General features: G+C 51.2%; 1 protein-coding gene across 1 annotated transcript; it reads right to left on the bottom strand.

Annotated features, from left to right (window-relative positions):
• Positions 1-7,603: 7,603 nt before the first annotated feature.
• SMAP2 (small ArfGAP2) lies at positions 7,604-22,460 on the bottom strand. Its single transcript, XM_034069374.1, has 10 exons — positions 22,298-22,460; positions 13,045-13,178; positions 12,406-12,491; positions 11,484-11,562; positions 11,059-11,145; positions 10,524-10,605; positions 9,938-10,038; positions 9,664-9,829; positions 9,095-9,417; positions 7,604-8,712 (listed from the first exon to the last, which is right to left on the bottom strand). Exons 1-10 carry the CDS (start codon positions 22,398-22,400, stop codon positions 8,587-8,589), a joined length of 1,287 nt encoding a protein of 428 aa, XP_033925265.1. The 5' UTR covers positions 22,401-22,460; the 3' UTR covers positions 7,604-8,586.
• Between the last annotated feature and the right edge of the window lie 1,635 nt (positions 22,461-24,095).

Raw genomic sequence — 24,095 nt, 5'->3', positions numbered from 1 at the left:
GGGTGGTTGGTGGGAGAGGCTGGGAGGGGAAGGGAGCCCCTGCCCCAGCAGGACTGTTACTGGATGCTGTAAATATCCTGGTCCTCCCAACCCTGTTTCTTTCTCTTTTCCACCCTCCCTCCCTGCTCTCCACATGCTCCTCCCTGAGCACATCCTGGGATGCTGGAGAGGGCCGAGTGCTTTGAGGCAGGGGGAAGGAGAAGCAAACCCCCCCCAGCGATGCAGACCAAGGGCTGCGGCTGCTGCCCCATCCCAGGACTGTTACTGCTCCTCATCCCGTTGGACAGGATTCGATGTGGTTCTGTCCTGCCCACCAACGGGAGCATCTCTGGCCGCTCCATCCAGCGGTGATGGGGTTTCCGTCCCTGGATTCCATTGCCTGCCTCGGAGGCAAAGCTCTTCAAAGAGGAAAACAAGCACTCGGAAAGAAACCCAACTCAGCACTACTTTTGTTTTCCAAGGAATGTAGCATCTTCTATTATGTAGCTTGCCACGTGCTGACACTCACTCACTTCTCTGCAATATCCAAGAGGCTCCGGACTGACCGGAAACATCTGCCTGTCACTTCCCACTTGTTGGTTGTCCGACATGAATCCCGCGACACGAACAAGCACTTCTGTGGCCACTTTGCTTTACTTCTGGTTGCTTTGTTTCTGGCAGTAGCATGTAGCCTGTGACCAGTGACGTTGCCAAAGCAAGAGAGAAGAGAAGGTGCACTCACCTCACCTGAGCACACGCTGGTTTTCTCCTCGTGTTTCTCCACTGATCCCGGTCTTGTGTGGCCAAAGCAAGACCAAAACTGTAAACTCTGTGATGCCTCACGTGAAAATCCGAGTCAGGAGAAGGTGACCCAATGGAGCAGGAGCTCTGTGATGGGGTCATCGCCTGCCTCCCAGCCCCTTCCTCCTGCGAGGTCTGGGATGCTGTCGTTGGGTCCAGGATGTTCTCCTTGGCTCTGGGATGCTCCTCGTGGGTCCAGGATGCCCTCCTCAATACTTGCATTCCAAGTAGGAGCTGAGGGTTTACCAGACCCTGGGGCCACCCCTTTCTCGAACTCTCGCCTTGTTGGTACGCTACAGGGGAACATCTCAACAGCATCTTCTGCTGATCTGGAATTAGGGTGACTGAGAGGTTAGGAACAAAGGACTGGATGCTTGGAACCTGTGATCAGGATGAATGTTTGGGGTTCTTTCTGTTTGTATGTTTTGTTTGTTGTTTTTAGCAGCATTTGGTTCCCTGCGGGACCAGTTCTTGTAGCAAACCCGAGAATTCCGGAAGCTTTTTTTGAAGGTGCCTAATGAAATTTGCTGAAAATACTCAGGGGAGACACCACTAAAAACTCTGGTTTCTTCATCAAATACCCTTAACGCCAGGACTGGCCTGAAGGATCCGCTTCCAAGAGAGGAAAATCCCAACACACCAAAAGAGGAGCAGTCCTGAGAGTGGAAGAGGACAAAAGGTTAATGGGGAATTTCTGCCACGCCGATGGCTCAGCCCTCAGCCCAGCTGGGGTTTTACAGTTCCTTACTGGTGAAGCAGAGGGTTTTCCAATGCACAGAGCACAACAACCCCAACCCGTGGTGCTGGTGCCACCAGGGCCCAGGAACCAGCTCGAACCCGTTGCCACAATGGAACAAAACCAAACGTGAAGGGAAGGACTGTTGTGATGGAGGGGATGGAGCTGTCCCCTCTGCAAACCCAACCTGGGTCAGAGAACGCTGCTGCTTGTACCCAACCCCACCATGGAGTCAAGCAGCTATTGTGGATCTTTACCAGCTCAAAATCACTGCAGAGCTCTGAAGAGAGGAGGTTGGATGCTGCTGATGGGGGTGGAGAGGGGTCAGCTTCAGGCTCCCAGTGGATTCAATCCTTGTCTGCTCGGAGCAGGGCACCCGGATGGCTGAGCTCCGAGGTATGGGACCATGGGATGCACCAACAGCCTCAAGTGGTTTGAGGAAGCAAACTCGGTGCCCTGACAACTGCAACGGGAACAAACAAAGGACTGAACACGGCGTTCCTGCCAGAGCATGAAGCAGCTACATGAGGTCAACAGTGACTGGATGAGGCTAAACCCTCTCTGCCCTGGCATGCAGGGTTTGAATCTATGTGAGGGAAGGCATCCTAAGAGGCAAAGCTTTCTGCTCCTTCAAGCTGATGTTATTGCTTTTGCTTTGCCAACTCTATTCCAATGGAAAAACTCACCTGTGGCAGGACAATGACCATGTCCTGGGGAAGGGGAACAGCAGCATGGGCAGAGCAGGGAGCTCTGTGGGTATTTGCTGCTCATTGATGTGGATGCAGCATCCCACCCCCTTCCCCTTCCATTCGGAGTTCACTGCCTGTGGATCCCTCCAGTGAGCTGCAGAGCTTTAGTGCTCCTCTCCCAGCAAGTAGCATAGAATAATGGAATGGGTTGGGTTGGAAGGGACCTTAAAGCTCATCCAGTTCCAACCCCTGCCTCAGGCAGGGACACCTTCCACTGGAGCAGCTGCTCCATAAATGATGAGAACAGAAACAGATGAAGAGCAGCAGGAACAGGAGGTGCCTGAGGTCCAGCAGAAGGCTCCCTGGCTCTGCACCAGGTCAAGAGCCTGCCCTTGCTGGAACATGGAAAATCCATGGGGAAGAACATGCTGGAAAACACACCAGAGAACAGGGAAACCCCAATACTTTGGCTTCTGTTTTGCCATGGACACAGTGAGGATGCACTGGAGGGTGACAGAGCAGCTCCAGCAGAACAACCTGGGCCCTGGCTCACTTTCAGTGCTGGGTCCTCTCTTGCTGCAGTGTGATGGGTTAATGGGAACAGCTCCTGCTCATGGATCAGCTGCCCAGGTGGGGCCTCCACACCATGGTTGTCACTCACAAGACTGAAGCCCACCAAGACCTTCAGTTCTTCACCTCCAGCATCCGGTCCCCAGACTGGAGCCCTCTCTTTACTGGGGAAGCCGCTCGTGTGTTAGAACTGAAATGGGAGTGAACCACATCCACATCCCCACATCAGTGCTCCCGGTCCTCAATCCCGAGGGCACGAGTCAGAACAGGAACACAGAGCCCGAACACGAGGCTGCTTCCTGCATGGAGACAGCAGAAACCCCACAAGCTGCTGCACCCCAGGGTGTTTGCTGGGGGATGGTTTACTGCAAAGGTGGTTGTTAATGGTCCATAGGGTTTGCAGGTGGCTGCACTGGCAAGGGGCAGGCATTAGGTTATTTCCTCCCTTCCATTCATCAAGGAAGGAAATTCAAACCCTTTGACTTTCCAGATGTTTTGCCCTAGACAGAGTAATTCACATTAAACTGACTCAGCTTTGCAGCCTGTTTTATACCCAGCACCAAGTGAGGAGCCAGTAGCACTCACCTGAGACAAGACCTTACCATAGCACAGCTGGCAGGAGATGCTGGTGTCGGAATCAAGGCACCCAACTTGAGTAACAAGGATGGATTTTGCCAAAACTGCCTTGAAATGATACTTAAACATCCCTTCAATGCTAGAAACAAAACCACAGCCACACAGCAAAGCACAGAGAGCACCATGGGATTTCATGCCCGGCCTGAGATATTCCTGGTTTCCTGCAAGCCTGGAATGGGCTTCATGTGACAAAGCTGAGTGAAAATCTTCTGGGACATGAGATGTGGGCTCAGAAATCAGCTCCTCTTCCATCAGTGTCACTGCATGTTGCAAGCACAGGGAGAGGATGCTCAGACATCGGGTTCCTGAAATCCAGTGGGATCTGAACCAACCTGGCTTTGGAGAACACCGCAGAGCAATGGTGAGAGTGGGAAGTGTTCCCACCATGGGCACCTGCAGCTCTTGGAGCTTGGACCTGGTCCCCAGAAGCAGTTAGAGAGGTAGCTCCTGATGCAAATACGAGACCAGGCATCGCTGCAGGCGCGGATCAGGATTCCCTTCACTGTGTAGGTTGGTGCCCATGAGAGGAGTTAAGGGACCGGAAATGCTTGGCAGGAGTGAGGACTTTGAGGGTGTTTCCTGGTATGAGACCATTCACTGAACAGTGATGGGTGATCAGGTGTAAAGGTTTCACTTCTATTTCCTTCCAGTTGACTCAGACTCTTCCCAGCAGGATGTGAAATGCTTGGACAATGCACGTCCATAAACCTCCTCCAGGAGCACATTTGGTGACTTGGAAAATCGCTGCATTCTAAAGGTCAAGGAACAGTTTCAGTGCTCACCAATGGCTGAATTCAAAGTCCAGATGTGCTTTGCCCCACAGACTGACAAAGATATGAACAGATCTTGCTTTCCTTGGTTCTTGTGCCTCCAGAGCGAGCTGTCAAATTACCTTTGGTAAGAGCAAGGTTTGCATCCAGTGATGTGCCAAAGGCATCATGGCCCATTCCAAAGTTTCTCCCACAAAGCTGTTTCAAATGGAAGTCTTCCTTCTACTTCATGTTCCCCAGAGAACACCCCAACCCTTGACTGGTTGTTCGAGGTGCAAGAGTTATGGTTATGAGCTAAAGGGAAGGTTGAAAGGCTGTAGAAGAGACTTGCTAGGGGGAAAGAAGAGCCTGCGATGAGCATGGTTGGAAGTGGGGGGTAATGATGTGCTATAACAGAGCACAGATGGTGACCAGACGTGACAATGACACTCACCTCATCCGAGCCGGTCGGTATCTGGGGAAGATGAGGTTCTAGAAGCAGACTTGGAATGAGGTGAAGAGCCTCAGTGTGTGTCTCACTGTCCCAATAACCGGCACACTGTTGAACCCTGACCCTCTGCCTCGGGCACCGGCACCAGGACACGGCCCAGGAGCAACTGGGAACGCAGGAGAGAGCGGCTGCCTGCAGGAGCTGCCACCGAGCCCCAGGAGCTGTGCCTGGGTCCGTGACCAGAGCTATACCTCATCCTTTTGGTTGGTCTTTTGTTCTCCTCCTTTTCTCTTTGTTTAAGAACCAGAGCGTAGTGCACTCGACCACATTCAGGTTGTTTTCTGTTGTAACTGTGCGATGCAATCATACAGGGTGTGCTTGTACCATCTGCCCCATGCCCAACCTCCGCTTCATTCAGCACTTGCACTATTGATTGCTGAGCTAAAGGGCAAGGGAAGCAAGAGGCCAGAGCGGGAGGGATGATTCCGTGGCCAGTGGGTGCCCCCCGGTCCTCTCTCCTGTTACAAAGCACGTAGATAAGCAGCGCTCAGAGGCTGTTGCAGCCCTGTGGTCCTCCCCTCCTGTGAAGGGCTGGTGAGGTGATGAGCATCCCGGATGTGAGGCGCTGAGACCAATGCTGCTGCTCTTGGAGGGGCACCAAGCCCTCATGAAGCCTTCGCCTGCAGTGTGGATGGAGAGGGACCCTCGGAAGCAGGCGGCAGGGGCGTCCCACCAGCAGGAGCACAGGTACTGAGCACTGATCCCATTCCCTACCAGGATTCACTAGGTATGGATCTGCTAGAGCCCCGTGCTTGCTAAAGGAGGGCATTTTGTGTTAACCCTTGCAGTGAGAGCCGTGGAGCAACCCGTGGTGCCTGCTGGAGCAGCACTGCCCTCCCCGTACCCTGCTCGGACGCCTCTCCAATGTTCGCACTTTGAAGTTGGTGGCCTTGTTTTCTTTAAAGGGCTTGATCTTTTCATGCAGTTAAAGCTAAATGAGCTTCCCCATCACGCTGTCCTAGTGCCCACCTCGAAATTAAGCTATGAACAAGCACCGGGATCATCCGAGCGATGAGCCGGGACTCAAGAATCTGTCATTAATCTCACAAGTTTATACCTCAGATATCAAAGCATCCAATTGAACTGGTACCGACACTTGGGAAAGCAGCAGCTCCAAGTCTGAATTGATGTTTGGCCTTGAATTTGGTTACTGACAGCAGCAGACACACAAAAGCCCAACCCACAGAAGCACAGAGAAAAGCACTGAGGGATTTTTTAGGACCTGACACATTCACCCCATCAAAAGAACCAGAATTTGTATTCCCAAACCAGGCATGGGAGGGGTGATTTTAACCTTTTAACTTTAGGAACCTTTAAACACAGCCTATGCCTTTCAAACTGCATCAGCCCCTGAAAAACAATGAGGGGCATAAACGGGTCTGAGATTGTTAAAGGGACAAGGCAGTGAGATGCAGCCAGGGTAACCCAGCCAGGCAGTCCCCTCGAAGCACAGCCCCTCTCCAGGCAGCTGCCTCAAAGGTAGGACAGGGATGCATTAGAGTGATACAAACAAGCAAGGACATGGGGTTCTGTGCTATTTCACACCTTCCATGCTAAAGTCCCCCCAGGAGAGCCTCGCCAGGCTGGGAAGTTGTCAGAACTCCATTAGCCACAGTCAGTTGCTCTCAAGAGCTGACCTTTAAGTCTGTAAGGGAAAGGGCAGCAGACACCTGACCATGCGAGGGGCACACATCAACCCCACGTCTCTGTGTGCATCCATCACCTAGGGGGAAAGGCAGAGTCAGGACAGGACTGACACTCACCCCATAGCCTTGCTGGGAGCCAGGATGTCAGCACACAGATGAACACCTCCAGCTGCCCTCACTTGTGTCTTGTGATAAACTTTGCTTTGATGACAGATTCATTCCATTTAACAACTCCACCTTCCAGTAACCGCTGCAGAGGGGTGGACGAGGGGGTCCTTAAACCCAGCTCCATGTTCCAGACAAGGGGACGGGCTTGTGATGGAGACTTGAGAATGGGAATAGATTTCAAAAGCAAATGGCAATTTTATACCTGTGTTCTGTAATGTTTTATATGTGCGTGGTCTTTCTTAATGTAAAACTCTTGTATTTTTGTGGTTTATATGCAGCAGGGCTGAGGGCTGTGAGGGTGCACGCTGTTTTGTAGACTATTCTTAGCCAGTTTTCCCCATGGAGGGAGACACTCAAGTATTCACCTTTTCATTGGCTTGTACCTGCATGTACAGTATCGGGGCAGCAAGTGAAGATGATTAAAGCCAGCTTGAAAACTTTCTTCTGTGCTTGAGTTGAGCTTCTCCAAACATCCACAGCCCAAAATCACTTGGGCAGCCTAGAAAAGTCACATCCCCCCCAAGAGATGAGCTGGGGAGGAAGGGAAGAAACCCTCTTTTCAGGGAAAAAAGAGCAGGTTTTGACTTGAGGAAAGCCCCACCACCATTAAGATGCAAGCAGAGTCCCATCAGCTCCTCCCTCCCCTGCAGCTGCACATCACCATTCACAAGCAGAAGGGAAACTGGCCCTGGGCTGTGGCCTTAGGGACTCCTGAAGCCCCAGCCTTCCATAGTCACAGTTACCACCTCCTGTAAAAGCTTTGGGATGGGCCTTGGTCAGGTTTTGCTGAGCAGGGTGTGAAGCTGCAGCGCTGGGCTCCAGTTCTGCGGGCAGAGCAGCAGGAATGCTGCATCCCCCATCCCGAGCCTTGTATATACAAGTGTCAACTGACCTGAGTGTGCCTCTGCCGAGCCTGGTTCTCTGCACGCTGACAGCTCCTGGCTTGCAGCAGACGCTGCTCTCTGCTGACATGTGGGACACGACCCTGCTCCAGAGCAGATGGAGTCGGTGCGATTTGGATGAGAGGCTCCAAACCCACACCTGAAGTGAACAACTCCCAGCAGTGACAGCAGCGTCAGCACAATCTGTTGTGCTGGTGAAGAACACGGGGAAGCAGCTGAGGTTTCACTGCAATGGTTTATTGGGAATTTACATATACACAGGGTAAAGCAGACTGCAGAGGTCTGAGTTCTTGCTCACGCTGATGAGTTGAAGCAGTTGTGTTCTACTGAAGATGAGAAAAGAAATCTGACCCACCTACTACTTATGCCTAGATTAAGATGTCAGAAGCCACCTGGGAAGGGGGACTGGGATTACACAGGAACAAAACCATCATATGAAACCAGTATAAATTAGGATGTCATTTTAAAAGTGTAAGAAAACGGGTGGGGGGCTCTCAGCCCTCCATAAGTTACCTCTCGGGTTAGATTGTTAAAAGTTAAATACTTCAATACCACATTTTAGACAGAAAAGCCACTCGAGTGCGAGTTTCACATTCCACAGCTTGCCCCACACTGTGCGAGAATCCGGCTTGCTCAGGGGGGAGGGAGAGGGGTCTTCACAATGACTTTGGTTCCAATGAGGGTTGGTGAGCCAAGCACAGCCAGGCCTCAGCTCCGGAGAGCTCCGCTCAAGGGAGGAGGTAGCAAGGCTTGCCTGCCCCTGGGCTCGGGTTCAATCCAGTTCCTCAGCACCAAACCAGGTTTCCACCCCTCTGCTAACCACAACCCCTAATACTGACATTGAAGTGACTCCTAGAGGGCCTGACACCGCAGGCAGGATTAAGTGCAGGCTTCCCAAGCCCCTCAGTCACACCTCCGCCAAGTGCCCAGCAGGACACCAAGTGCTACCCAGAAGCATCGGTGGAGGTTTGTGCAAGGAGGGGTCTGCCCCAGAAGTGTGCATTGACTGTGCTAAATACAGGGGAGCTCACGTCTGATCACTGAGGTTTCACCGTGTCTGACAGTGACGAGGCAGAGATGGGTCTGGGTATGGAAAGAGGCTCAGGCTGAGCAGGCAGCCAGAAAGAAAAACCCTGAATGTCTCATGGAGCAGTTTTGAAGAACAGAACAGAAGGCAGAAATGGTCACAATGCAAGGGCTCATTTCCACATCTGAGTGCTGAGGGACTGATTGCTTCCCTGGGCACCTCCTCCACCCATTGACTGTCCATATCCCATCATGCCATTAGCTCCATAGAAGTTCATCCCAGCCATCTGCTGGGTCATCTGCAAAGAGGAGCAGAGAGGAGTCAAGGCTATGTCAAGGAGACTGGTAGCCCACAGCAGTCAGAAGTAAAACTATTGCTCCCCAACATAATCACAGGCTTAAGCAAGTTCTAGAGAGCTCTGGTGAACAGAAGGCACTGGCTCCTCAGGGGTACAGCCATTAGTAAGCTGAGGGAGTGTTCCTTTTAGTTGCCATTGCACTGACTTTTGATCTCCACCAAGCACCAAGGCCTCTGAACAAGTTACTCCTTTGTGATCCCTCACCCAACCCCAGGAGCCAGGGTATGAAAGCTCCGAGGTCTCCAGTAACAGGGCAGGTTTAACCACAGGAGCCTCCCCTGCCCTCCATCCACCTCTGCTCTGCAGCAGATCAGTGCCTTACCTGAGCAATGTTCCACTGAAGCTGCTGTGCTGGCTGCACACCATAGACAGGCTGGGGAACTGCTGCCATGCCAGCTACGTAGCCAGCCTGCTGTGCAGCCATCATCCCATTGGGAACACCAATGACAGCTGCCTGCACATTACCCACATATCCAGCTGGAATGGCCATGGGAGTCACCATCCCAGCAGCTCCAGGCTGGGCCATCATTCCCACCGATGGTGCCATCATGCCTCCCATCATGCTGCTGGAGGGGGCTACTCCTGGGAAGCTAGTGTATGCTGCTGCAGGATATGCCATCTGAGCTGGGGCCATGAACATTGCTCCTAGAAGAAGGCAGAGAGGTGATGAAGGGAAGAACTGTCAGGGGATTAAATGCCAGCCTCAAATCAGGGACTATCACAACATTCGTTTGGCCACGACATCCAGACTAAGCTGCTCATTATGCTGCTCACCAGATCTCAGGAAGGACCACCTACATTCCCACATCTTTCCCTGTCAGCTATCAGGACACCCCACCCTCTCTGCATTGATGTGCTGCCGTTGAGCAGCTCTATTCTGAGACCTGTTACCTTGTGCAGGCAGCTGAGGTGTTTGAGAGCCGTACAAGGAGAGGATGGAGTCTTTAGAGAGCTGCTTCTTCCCCACTTCCTCCCCTTTGCTTCCTGGCTCAGGGAATAGATTCAGGTTTTCAGGGACAGAACCAGCACTTCCAGAGGTTGGCATAGAGCCAGTGACCTGAGACAGAGACAGCACAAGCACATCAGCCACGTTCAGCACCAGGTAAGACAGATCATCATCAAGCATCCAAACAGGCTTTGTCAAGCACTGATGTTCCCCACTCACCTTCCTGGAGTCAGAGTTTGATCCCACCGATGCAAACAGATCAAGATCCTTCTCTAAGCTGCTCGGCCTGCCGTTTGTCACTGTGCTTGTCACAGGAGCATCTGCAAGAGATCAAGCTGTGACTGATGTTCACATGGATGGCCTCGGGCTGAGGGCAGCCTCCTTGCCAATATGCCACTCAACCCAGTGGCCTGACCTGTAACCTGCTGTAGCCAACACATGTCGCCAGCTCTTTGCTTGCCCTTTGGTGCTGAGAAGGAACTGGCTCAGGACCAAGGATGTGCACTGTGCTGTAGCTGCCCTATTAACCTGGGAGCAGCCAGGAGCCACAGTGTCTGGAGATGACTACAGCAGCTTCTCCACAGGCACAAGCACTGCAGCAGCATAGAGGAAAACAAGGAAAACGGTTTCTGCTGCAGCATTCAGCACTGTGCTTGAGTTGCTGTGGAGTGGTTAATAAAACTCTAGTGTTCCCATCAGCTGCTGTTCACCCGACATGGAAAGCGAGTGCTAAAAGCACTCACAAGATCAAGGCTGGGGTGTATGGTCATTGTAGCACCTACAGTAACATTGGAAAGGCTCTTACCAAGTCCTAGCAAGTCCATTACTGGCTCAGTTGATTTAGGGGAACTTTTTCTAGACTGTTGTGCTTCTTCTTTCTTTTGAGGCTGGGGAGAGAGAACAGCAGAGGCCTTGGTCACATTTTGGGTTTACTCTGACACATTAAAGGTTTTAATGAGAGATTAACCCTTGAAATCCTTGATTTTCCAGTGCTTTCAAAGCAAACAATTTAAGTATTACATAGCTGGTTTATTGTCCCACTGTGTTGGAGCCCACTGCCAAATTCAAGCATGCTCTGAACTAGGAAGAAAGGAACAGCTCAGGCTGGAAAGCTAAGCAAGGAGTAGGTGGATTCCAATCCCTTTGCATTGCAAGGCAGAACACATCTGCTTAGTATCTGGTTGAGCAGAGGAAAACAAGCCACTACCATTAATGTGACTCAATGCATCCACTGCTGTGACTGGGGGCAGAAAAAATGCTTCCATATCAAGCTGGATTACCTCTGTTCTGCTTGAGAGAAGTCTTTACAATTGATCCAGGACCATGCCTTTTGGTCTTACCATTTTCACCTTCTCAAAGATGATAGGTTCCAGTTTTCTTTCTGATACTGGCTCATTACTCCTTTTCCATTTGTCATCCTTTTCTTTCTGGAAGGAAAAAACCCACTAACATGAGGGTCAAACCTCCTGTCATTTACCAAGAGAATGTTCACAGAGTTTAGAGTTACTACTCTAAAAAACCAGAGGATAGAGCTAAAGAGCTACATTGGAAGCTAGCCCTGATCTGAGGAAGGTGTTGGCCTTCAAGGTCCCCTCCAGTTTAAATTCGTTCTCCAGAATGAGTGACTGCAACCAGCCCTGGAGAAGAGATTAGTCACTAATACAGGAAACAGCTAAACTGCCTATTCTCAGAGGCACTGCTTACTCATCAGACACACACATCTTAATATGCATTCAAGCTTCTGCAGAATTGATTAGACACTAACCCTAAAAGCATTGATGTCAATACTTCGGTCCATGTATTTCTTCTTCTCATATTTATCCCGAATGAAGCTCTCCACAGCTCTGCAAGCAGCTTGTTAAAGACCAATGATTCAAGAATAGAAGACTTACAGGGATTATTTGACATGTGGATACAAGGTACAGGCTGTAACTAAACTAATGACTGTTTAAAGAGCACTTCCAGCAGCAACTTTCTTAAAATAATTTAGCGTTGGATCCAACTACTTCAGCTCCTCAATTTCTGCCCTTGAATTATTCCAAGCATGACAGTGCTATAAAAGGTACATTAAATCAGGGCTTAAATTCCTGGCGTATTTTCTTCCCTGATTTCTATTTATTTCAACCATCACCTAAGAGCATACATGTCATTAGCACAAATCAGGCAGAGAAATGAATCCTGCGTGTACAAAAGCACCTCAGCCACCAGCTTAAGACACAAATGATGGCAGAGCTGCTCCTGTGTTTCTTTAGGGTCACATCTGTGCTATACTCCTGGTGCACTCAGTACTCAGAAACCCTCCTGTAAGGCAGAAGTTACAGCTTAACTGTTCAGAAGTGTTAAACCTTTATACCTGTCCCCACTGAGACTTTAAACTCCTCAGCACTTTTGACAGCCAACCTTCCTATCTGCCACATACAGTGCATCTCATGCCATAGCTTCAGGCTGTAACAATCATGTTCCAGTTCTGCACCCTTCTAGCTCAGCAGCAACCCTCTGAGCTCTCTCCTGCTTCCTTCTGTAAGCACACAGCCATGCTCACAGGTGCCTGGCTAGGAACTCATTCCTCATTCTCACAGCTGATGCCCAGGCACAGAAAGTGAAACCTCCTGTGCAAGGAGTGTAGCTGCAAAGCTATAAGATGAAAAGGCTCCGTGTGTCCCCAGCAGCAAAGGAAGACAGGATGCTGATCTGTTTGAGGTCTCCTGAAGTTCTCTGGCAGGTAGGCTTCATAAAGACGATTTGCTTTGCCATTTCCCATCTCTTGGATGCACTGCAATTCAAAAGGATTCTTGTTTGTTTCATAGACACTAAAGCTCTTACATATGCTAACACACCAGGCTACCAAGCAAGAGTCCACCGGTGTTAACTGGGAGGCACATGTAGGCTTCTGAAGCCTGTTCTGCACCTGAAAGCCACTCTGCAGGGTTTCAGGGCCAACCTCCAGGTTGGGAATCCCTGACACTGTTCCTATGATCCCTCTGTCCAGCACAACTGGCCAGTCCTAAGCCCCACAAAACAGTATTTGCTTGAAAACAAGATAAATATGACATTAGCAACCTAAAGTCACTCTGGAAGTCCAGGCTTTGTCTTCTAGAACACCTCAAGGAGGAGGTGGGCAGCAGCTCCAGACAACAGCAGCTTTACATACACTTGATGAGCATCTGTCCTTCCCCTCTGATGTTTGCTGAGCCTGAAATGATGGCATTTTCCTTCCCAATCTAACCTAGCTTGGAATCTTCTTCCTACTTCACTTCCCACAGCTTTGGCCTATTCAGACTTTTACTTCCAGGTTTATGAGGCCTCACTGCTGATGTTTCACTCACCTGTATCTGTTCTTGTGTCCACTGGTCCAGATTGACAGATTTGACCCTGGATATATGAACTCCTAGGTTCCTGTGGATCCCAGCACAACGAATACAGATGAATACACCGATGTTCCAGGATGCCCATCGTGGCCCTGCAAAGAGACACAAGTGTTTCATACCATGAAGTTAACCTGTAGCTGCCTTCAGCAACTGAGAAACTGGGCCAAGTGAACTGGGACTGAGGCGTTTACATTTTCATCCCCATTAGTAACTGGAATCAGACATCAGTGGGATGTTTAAAGGTTGTCTCCCAATCATATACTTTTAGAACTGGTATTTTATTGCCCACCTCTTCCATTTTGAGGGCTCTACACAAGACAGACAACTCTAAGGGGAGGAGGGAATTATAAAAGGTATTTAAACCACCCAAGACACTACAAACCCCTGTTTTCACCTTGCTTAGCCCATGGAACAGTCACATCAATGTAAGTCTGTGTTCCTGCTTTAGTAATGAAGAATCTTTCCTGGAGACCCATATTGCAGTGGAATCAGCTCCAGAATACTCACTACTGCTCTAGGAAAAGCAGCATAAAACACTCATGGGATTGCATCATGAAATCTTCTGCAGGAAGCTACAGCAGAGTAAGGAGAGCAGCACAAAGCCCAGAACCCTACCACCAAGGTGCAGGGCCAGGGGCAGAAGCCAGGCTGCAATCCTGGCCCAGGATGGACAGTTCACTCTGCAGTTTCTCCAGCTCTGACCACCCCAATGGTTGCATGCGGCTTGTATGTAGGCAGGAGAGCTCCGAGGTGCGGAAGGGAGATCATGCCAAGGAGAGAAGACACAAGGGACAGATTGCCAGGCTCAGTTTTCCTCACTGCAAACAGCTCTCGAAGGGACCCCAGCAATGCACTGCTCAGGGGACAACAGATGGACTCCCATCACTCACAGCTCCCCTCCCAGCCAGGACCAACAGCCCCTGGGCAGCAAACCCCTCAGTCCTGCTGAAGGAAAACCAGGAGCTTGCCTCCCAGTGCAAGACAAGCAGGTCTTAAAACCAGATCCTCCAGCCAGAGCTGCCAGCCAGGCACACAGTTAACGGGGCTGGATGCCACTGGCAACGGGTAACCGGCCAAAGAGCCACAGCAAAGCCACATCCTGAATAACGGAGCTGATAGTCTCCAGTAAACCATGCCAGCTCTTCCTACAGGCATTACTGCAGATGAGTTATTCTGTCTTTCCTTGCCACAGTTAAAATAGCAAGCCTCAAAGCTAATGAGGCTGAGGTGGGAGGGGGAAGAGGGGGAAAGTGTCATTTCAAAGCTCTAAAAAAGCAGCACTGCATTTGACTCTCCTAGATATGTTAGATGGTTGTTAACAGTTTCCTGGCAAAGTCCAGGGTACCCCAAAGGATTTGGGGCTGCTAATGCAATTGGTGGGTCATGGTCCCCTCCAGAACCTACCCCAACTAACACATGTTATGATTTTAAGAGTGTCTCTTAAGCCTCCTGGCCTGTTCTGCCATTGCTTATTGCCTTGTCACTAAAAGAATGGCCATTGAGAATGATATTATCTTAATGAAGGTTATAGAAGTCACTTTCCATCTTAGGAAGAACTCCTGGTGAAGACACTCTTACCTATACCTCAGCCCCTTTATTATACCTACCAAAACCTAGGACTAACTGCACCAAAGCAGGGCCCATAGGTTTAGCAGCACCTACGTAAGGCACAGGAATAAAAGGCTTGTTCAGTGTTACACCTGTAGGAATCCAAGGTGAAGCCAGGACCCTGCTCCTTCATTTGATTTATTCATGGAGCTCTCTCCCAGTGCCACCCTGAAGGCTATAATGTGAGAATGGCAGCAGGATTAAGCACAGGAGTCAAGGTTAGATTTAAACTCTAGATATATTTAGCCTTTGTAGGACTAAAAGGATTAATAGGCAGCTAGATACCACATCAGGCTGTAGTAATCAGCTCACTGGTTTATCACATGTGCTAGCTCAAGCCACTGCAACCTCCCACCCTGCGATGCCACATAAGAGAGTGACTCAGTGGTAGAGCCTGTGACACCCATCCTGCTTCAGCCTTACCTCATCTGTGATGCAGGACCTGAAATAGCAGGAGCTGGGTACAGGAGGAGCAGCTGACTGATGCTGCAGCTCCCAGCTCTGGAACACCCCAGGACTGAAGCAGCTTCCTTATGCCAGTGAATGTTTAAGAGGGAAAAGGCACAGGCTTTCACAATCCCTCCTGGCAGCTAGCATTTGCTTTGGTCATCAACATGCATTACACAACCCAGGGTAGGTCTCTTCACTGATGCTTATTCCAGCCAGGGCTTGGGCATCCTCGCAGTGTGCTGAACTGGCATCACAGCCTTCCTCCCAAGCCTGCTACCTCTGCAGTCCTGCAAGGCACATGGATGTGAACTCTGTATCCAAAAGCACGGTGTGTTCAGATGGAACTAATAATGTCGTTAGCCTAGTTCCACAGTCCTGTATTCTAGCAACACTGGGATAAAAAGGAAAAAGAGGAACAAGATATGGCCAGAGAGAAAAGCTGCTTTAAGATAAGGAGCTGCACAAGAGAAGCACTTCCCTCAACGGCAGCAGAGGGCTCACAATGCACCAGGGTGAGAGTCATGCTTCAGTCATCAGCACTGGGCAGAGCAGGGGCTTGTTAGCAGTGGTGTGAGGTAGGTGAGACCTGTCCAGCTGAGCCAAGCTCCAAGTAACTTCATGCTCATTAAAATCATCAGTTGGTGTCTTGGGCTGTGAGGGACATCACAAAGTTTCTTTTGCTGAACACAAGAGTACCCCAAGCAAGGCAGCCTGTCCTAACTAACCCAGTTAGGTTGGGTCAGATGCAACATGCAGAGCCACCAGCCCAAACACATGCTCTCACCAGACCTTCAGCTTTGCTAGTATCTAATGCCCCCAGGCATTAAGCTAAACCAACATTTTTACCATCTCATTTCCTACAAAGCACTTTGTTTTGGGGCAGAGAGGGAAGGGTGCTGCTGCACACGTAAACAAGCCTCCCACTTCCCTCTTTACAGGCCACAATGATGGAGCTTGCACTAGAAATCAAATGAGGAAGTGCCCAGTGAAGAACTTCATCCAGTCACTTCCTCACCTTCACTCACCCTTCTCAAGGTGAGTGCCTGCAGAAAGCCCCAGGTGGTATTTACAGATGTGGGTGCACTCACATGTTGGAGCTTCTAACTTCCCAAAGGCTGAACCAAGCTGAAGGTGGACCAAAGCTCCAGTGCTGGAGCACTGACAGGAGGGCAAAACCACCTCAGCAGATGCTAAGGGTAAAGGTTTTCAGAGAAAGCTGGTTTTATCTCAGTCAGCAGTGTTTATCAGTGTTCCTAGAGCACTATCTGCCCTTGCAGCCTCTGTGCACACCCCAACACTCAGCACTAATTGCGTGCACGAGGGCATAGCACACCACAGGGAGCACTTTACCCTTTGGGTTGAGTGATTCATGGAAACTAAGGCTTTAGGACAAGGCTAACAAGCATTTAGCTTGTTAAACCACTAGAAACATGAAAGAAATTGGTCCTTGCATGAATACTCTTGCTAATGTTATAAAAATAGTTCCCCTGAGGAATCACTTTATCCTGTCCCTACAGCCACCAGATGGCTTTGGAGCTCAAGGCCTCAAGTCACCTCCATATGCAAAACTGGGAGTTTGCTGCAATGACAACCAGCAGTCGCTTTTCTTTCAGTATTATGGCTAATTTTAACATCCATGGTAAGTTACTTGGCACTGACCCGAGCCATGCACAGCTTGTTCTGTGCTGATTTAGTACCTCATGCCCCTGTACATCACCTCATCTGCACACAGACCCTGTGTGGAAGATGCCAACCACCTGCAGGTGAACATGAGGTCAAAGAAAATGAGTTGTCAGACTGGAAGCAGACTTAAGAGCTGAGCTACACTCAGTTCTGGCACAGCAGTAAGGACAGGTCAGACCACATTGGGATATCTTCCTAGCCTGGCAGTGGTTGCTGGAAGATCACGAGCTTATAAACACCTCCTGCTCAGTCAGCTTTCATTTGAGAGAGCTGCACTGAATACCTGAGGGCATTCCTGAGCGAGGATGCACTGCCATCCAGCAGAGCCTGCAAAGCCATGTGCAAGAAACTCAGCTGCCCCATCAGTGCTTCCATGAGCCTGTTTCACAGCCTGGTTTCTATCCCAGCCTGTCAAAATAAACCCTGCATACCAAGCTGCTCATACCGGCTTAAGTTAGCATCTAAGCTGGCATCATTAATGCCTACAAGGGCTGCCTGAATGATCTGCCCTTATGACAAGGCTCCAAATTCTCTTTAAAACCCCAGCACTGCATGGCTAGGCCATTTCACATCGTGTCTTAAGTCACTTGCTGAAAGTTCACACCCTTAATTGGTTTTAATGAAGGAATCCCAAAGGGATTCACTCCTCACCCTTTATTCAGGAATCATTTTGGCTGAAGCCACCCAGGCAAGTTTCTTCTGTAATAACCCTCCAGAAGGCATTTCAAACTAAAGCACAAGTTGGCTGCAAAGCCCCTGCTCCTTTGAGGGGGGGGGGCAGGGAAAAATAGCTGCTTTCATGGGCAGGAGGAAGGGAGCATCCCTATTCAGAGCCTGATGAAACATTCTTAGTGCAAACCACCCTTTGCCTCGCAGGCTCCTGCCTGGGAGCGCTCCAGCAAAGCCCAGCTGTAAGAGATGCTCCTGCTCTGCACATGGAGGCCAGTTAACACTGCTACATGTGTTGGAGCAGGGCTCCCTACAACCAGCGCCTCAGCACTCACAGGGGAAGGGGATGTGGGAAGGTCTCCTTGGAGCCGGATAATCCCTGTGAGATGATGGTCACATCCTCAGCGAGTCAAAGTTGAAAAGCTCTGCTTTTTTCAGAGCCAAATGAGGAAAAAGCCAAGTATCCAAGAGCTGCTTTGACTTGTGGTTTCCTTACTCTGGAACGAGATTGCTTAATGACTTACTGAAATGCATTCTGCTCATAGAACAGCTATGACAAAGGCTGTCTTACAAAACAGCTTCCTCTGCTCTTTACTGTAGATGTCTGTCCTACAGTCAAATGTGCAGATGAGGCTGGGAAACGAGGTAAGCTCTGCTAGCGAGTGAAAAGCACAGAAGCTCAACTTCAAGAGCTCCAGATTATGCTATTTACATGTTAAATGGCAATTTAGTTATTAACACATGCTAGTTAGTTACTGGCCTGAGCATGCACCCAATGCAGCACTCATGGACCTACCAGAGATATGCACCCGAGTGAAGCACCACTACCTGCTGTATCCCCAGATTTAGCACCAGACTAAGCTATTTGTGTAGCTTTCAGGAAGCCATTGGAACCAGTGAAACAGGGATGCTAAAGCCAAAATGCTCTGCAGCAAGGGAGCCTGATAAGGGTATATGCCTAGCCAAGTAACTTAGTGGTTCAAAAATTCAACTTGATGCCATCTTCTGGAAGAGGAAACAACACATAAGGGATGAAGGGAAGAGTCAGACAAGCCAGGAAGAGCACAGGGCAACCTTCACTGTGGACAGAGAGAGCAGTCCTCGCTGGTGCTGCCTGTGCAGGAACCTGTCATTCCAACGCCAATGCAACTGGATCCAAGGAGCCTGTTGGATAGATAGGACTGGAAGAGTAGAGGGGAAGAGTATGGGAGAAGGAGAGAACCAAAGAGAATTAGCTGTACATTACACACATCCAGCCCGAGCTCCAGAAGCAGAAATTAAGAATCCCATTAATCTCAGTGCTACTCAACAGAAGACATTTCCCATTTACTGGAAGCATCTGAACACTTAGTTTTTTGCACAGATTATACCACATCCCTCCACATCTACATTGCAGTTTCAGCCTCCAGACTCATTCTGATGTTCAGCAGTGCATCCTCTGACAGTCAATAGTCAGACTGCTTGACAGTCGCACCATGTCTCACACACACGAAATCACCACAACTGCCCCAGAAGGCCCTTTGCATGAGAAATGCACAGGTAGAGGAAATCCCCCTTTCTCAACAGCTTCTTTTAAGGTGTTTTGTCCAAGCTATGAATACAAAGGCCTCCAAAAAGAGGATTATGATAACCCCTCACTCCAGCTTCTAGTGAAGACACTGCACCGCCGAGGGCTGAGCTGCACCACTGCAGTGCTGCCAGGACTCCACACGGGACCATTGCTCTGGATCAGCACCATTTGTATGGTGACAGCACTGAGAGCTGCACATGAGAACAACCCAGATGAGGAAATGCACTGCTCTGTTTGTGCCTAACACGGCTGGACCGTGTCCTGAAAGGCTGCACTGAGCTTCCAAGTCCTGTTTTGGTCAAGTAACAAAGTCCCCCTCACACAGATCCGAGTTCCACTGGCAGAAAGCAGTGGAGCCACGCTCTGCTTCAGCACAGGATGTACTGCTCACTACCTGCCACACCTCGATCAGATCACCCAGTTCACCCACAGTCCCTTTGGGCCTAAAGTTTGCAATGCAAAGAGGAAGAAGCAGGCAGAGACCTCACCCAGCTTCCTCCACAAGAGCCTCTAACCACTGCAGTTTCATTGCTGTAGAGGCAAAACCAAACACCCTGAGCTTGCTTTCCCAGTCATCCTTCTTCCCAAATGCAATGACTTAGATCCAGGACACTGACAGGTGTCCAGGGAAGCCGAAGGGAAGCCATCAGGCTCATGTTTCTGCAGTTAAAGATACAAACTGGACAAGGAATCAGTTGTACACACTGCTTGATGGAAAGCAAGGAGTAGCAAGAACACAGAAGACCTTCTCCCCAAGCAATCACTCTGATGAGGGTAGGAGACATGGATAATACTCTGCTGTTTACCAGCAAAGCATGCTTCCTATACTCACCAGAGTGCAGGGCCCAGCCAGTAGCCAAGAGAGCTGATGCTCCTGAAAATGTGACTTTTACTCTAACACAAAGAATGCCTCTAGAGCATGAAGTCAAGTGGGTCCATACCAGCCCTGCAGCTTATGCTCACAGGTACTGTAATCTTGCTTAGTTCTGTATATAGAAGAGGAGAAAAAGACAGTAATGAAACCCAGCAAGTAGTTAGGTCATTGGGAACAGGCATAATGGAAGAGTGGGTGGCATCTGAACAGTCTCTGCCTATGTGTCATGCAGGCTTTGAAACACTCACATCAAGCAGGAAACCACTTCAAAATTCAGTTACTTCAGCAGAAAAACAGATGGTCAAAAGCCAGGGTTTTATTGTCAGTGTCCTGATAGGTGCTGGATGAGCTGCCAGGTTCTTACTCTGCCTTCAAGCAGCATTCTTTGTGTGCCTCAAAAGCAGTACAGCCCGAGCAGAGCAGCAGGCAGCTGCAGAGCAGAGCAGCCATCCTTCCAGGTAGGCCTGGGATTGCTGATGGGAGCCATGTGGACCTAGCAGCTACCACGTGGCCTCTCATTAGCACACACTTGCAGAGAGCTTTAGTTATTAAGAAGCCATACATGAAACCAAATGTGCTCTTTGCTCTGCACGAGTACACCTGGGGCTCATCTCCATATGCAAAGCAGAACCTTGCAGTTACTTTGAGCAGCACTAAGAACATCAGGCCTTTCTTGCCATCATTGCTGCAACCCAGCTCCAGTGCCTTGCTGGGAGAACACCACATTAAGCCACAGGAACCAAAGTGCAGCCCAGTCTGATGCTTAGACTGGCATCAATTACCAGTTAGATGCCTGCCTGAGAGCTGACTGCATCTACCCCTCCTGTGGCCACAACCTCCATCTGCTGCCCTCCAGAAGGAGATTCCCCATCCCCATGAATCTCATTAGCAGGTAATTGCTTTGCCAGGTACCTCAGCACAACAGAAGTCCACTCTTTCTGACTGATGCAGCCTTGCTTCCAGCTTTGGTGGCAATGCTGAACTGCAACACTGTGCCTTTAATGCATAGCTAACTGGGATACTGCACTTCCAGGATGTCCTATGAACAGGAGAAGCTATGTGATCACATCAAATAACCTGGAACTGTGAGGAGAATTAGTTTCCCTGTTGTGTACACTACTGTCTCATGCCTCAGAAGACAAGATAAGCAGCTATTTTTGCCCTTAGCACTGTTGCTGGGTGCCAAGAGATAAGGGATTTACATGTGAGAGGAACACTGTGCTCTCTGCCAACAGCCCCACGTTCATCCTACATGGTCAGCCAGAGGCAGCTGTGAAGCACGTCCAAAGTAAGGCAGGTTGTTAGGATGAGGTTCCTGTGTCCGAGGGCTCCTACAGCAGGGCTGCAAGCACACCCTACCAACACCACGGTAATGCTGTGCAGCAGGGCTCTCTCCGGTTTGTAGAGGTCACCCTGAGGTGAGTCCCACACATGGACACAGAAAGACCCTGCTCTCAGTTCATTTACTGCAGCTCTCCTGGAACCAGCCTCAAGTTCAGATCCGCAGATGATTATAAAGCTCATTAAAACAGGATTTCAGCAAGGCATGGGCAGAACCTTAACTCCTTCGCTACAGGAAAGCAAAGTGTTTCACAGCAGCAAACCACAGAAGGGGATCTGCAACAAGGAACAGTTCAATTCATTGTTTTGTCTTCTGGAATTCAAACACCCGCATCTGGCTCTCGGCTAGGAGATAAGGACTGGATCACAACGTGCCTTGAAAGCAGCGGCAACGGAAGCACAGGGAAAAACCTGCAATTCCTTCAGTGGTCACAGGGCTCCAATTCCTTCCGTTCCCTCCCACACTGCCCCTCCAAACCCGGCTCCTCCAGGGGCCCAAGCACCAGAGCTGCTCCATAGGACGGGACCCCTCGGCTGCAATGCCCTCCACAGTACACACCGCGGCCTGCGGGCTCCTGAGACCCTCGGAGCCGCAGCTCCCAGCCCGGCTGCAGCCGAGGCCCGGTTCCGCCCAGCTCCGTAGAGCGATGGGTAACGGGGGCCGGAGGTGCCCGGGGCCGCTCCTCCGCCAGCCGCTGCGCTCACCGGGGCTCAGCCCATACCTGCTCCGGTGCTGGGGCTGCAGAGGGCACCCAGCGCTGCCGCTGCGCTCAGCCCATACCTGCTCCGGTGCTGGGTCTGCAGCAGGCACCCAGCGCTGCCGCTGCGCTCACCGGGGGCTCAGCCCATACCTGCTCCGGTGCTGGGTCTGCAGCAGGCACCCAGCGCTGCAACCGGGGGCTCAGCCCATACCTGCTCCGGTGCTGGGTCTGCAGCGGACACCCAGCGCTGCTCAGCCGCCCGGACCCCCCCCCCAACCCCGGCCCCACCGCCGCAGGCCCCGCAGGCCCCGGTACCTTTGGCCTGGCAGTCGGCACAGAAGCGGTTCTCGTCCTGGGCCAGCAGCGCCGCCAGCACCGCCTGGTACCGCTCCACGTCCCGCACGGCCTTGCCCGTCATGGCGCGGCCACCGCCCGCGGGTCACGGCGCCGCCGTCCCGGCCACCCGCCGCTTCCGGCTTCCGGCCCTGCCGCGGCGGCGGGGGGCGGGGCGAGCGGAGGGAGGAGCCAATAGGCGGGCAGCGCGCGCTTTAACGGCTTACCCCGCCCCGCCCGCCTCTCACTCTGACCGCTGATTGGCTGAGGCGAGGAGGTAACGCCCGCGGGAACCAATCGGTGGAGGCGGGGCAGGGGAGGCGGGGCTGGGACGGGGGACGACGACTTATGAATGGGCAGGGTCACGTGACGGGCTTAGCTGGGGTCTTGGGGGATCTGGGGGTGCAGGGATGCAGGGTGATGGTTTGGGATGCAGGGTGATGGTTTGGGATGCAGGGTGATGGCTGTGGGATAGAGGGGGTTGTGGGATGCAGAGGGGGCAGGCAGCTCCCTGCAGGGGGAGGAGGCCAAAAGCAAATGTTCTTTTGGATCCTGCAGTATAGGAGAGAAAAAGACTTGAGTCTTTTGGACAAGATGGAAATGATGAGCTGAACCCCGGTATTCCCATTGGAGAATGGGAGAAAGGACAGTACCGGAGAAGCTGCAACCAGATGAGCAATTGCATCAAAGGGAGACAAGAAATATGTCACTGTGTAGTAACCAGAGAGACACTTCAAATTGCATAATTCTCCCAAAAGTGACACTCGTGTCCCAGAAAGGCTCCGGGCCAGGTGGCAGCACTGGGACACATCTGCCTCGGGCACAAGCAGAAATATCCCAACAGCTCTGGGAATGGTGAGGAGCCAAATTTAGATGCTCTGAAAAGAAGGAGCTCTCAGCCAGGCAACACGAGGATTTTTGTCCCAGAACACCAGGTTTTGGTGGAAGTGCTTCCAGGAGGGGCTCTGGAAGGGCAGAAGCCCATTGGCCTTCCCAGTGCCAGGCTGGGACGAAGGGAGTCACAACTGGAGAAGAGATCCCAGCACAGTGGTGCATCCCCAGTTCTGGCCTGTCCATATGCAGGGATGGTCCCTTGCCCATGGAGAGGATGTAGACCCCCATTTTGTTGCCCTGATGTGCACTGGGGTGCAGGCAGCAGCCTGCCCGCTGCTGGGGACCACTGAGCTACACCAGTACCAATGAATCAGTCTTCAGTGGCTCATTGTGGAGCCTTCAAGCCCTCCATGAGGAGGAGGAGGAAAGAATCACCAAGATGAATCATTCCCATATTCCCGTGGAGTTGGTGTGTGTGTGGTGTGTGAATCTGGGGAGCGGCTCCCCAGCTTGTTCCCCTCATCTCCGAGCCCCTTGGTCTGCATTAAAAGCCCCTTTGTGCCACTCGTGTCAAATCCCACACTGCCATTGTCCCCATCCCTCCACCACCATCCTGCCCAGTGTGAGGTGCTGCTGCCCACGGCAGGGGGTGGGAACCGGATGACCTCAAGGTCCTTTCCACCCCAAACCACTCCATGAGTCCACGATTCAACGTTTCTATCGTGTTAAATCCCCAGCAGGGTCCAGCCCCGCACAGCCACAGCCTCACCTGAGCGGGGGGGGGGGGGGGGGGCCGGGGCTGCCGCCTGCCCTCATCCCCCTGCTCCATATTCATGAGCCCCTCATCTCCCTGCTCCATATTCATGAGCCCCTCCAGCTCCTCCTCCTCCTCCTCCCGGTGTCCGCTGTGCAGTCGGTGCCGTACCTGAGCGCAGCCGGACGCGGC

This window comes from Melopsittacus undulatus, chromosome 14, assembly GCF_012275295.1.
Source record: "Melopsittacus undulatus isolate bMelUnd1 chromosome 14, bMelUnd1.mat.Z, whole genome shotgun sequence".
In the NCBI taxonomy this organism is placed as follows: Eukaryota; Metazoa; Chordata; class Aves; order Psittaciformes; family Psittaculidae; genus Melopsittacus; species Melopsittacus undulatus.
The sequence above is the reverse complement of the archived record's forward strand: the minus strand, read 5'-3'. Positions and strand labels throughout refer to the sequence as shown.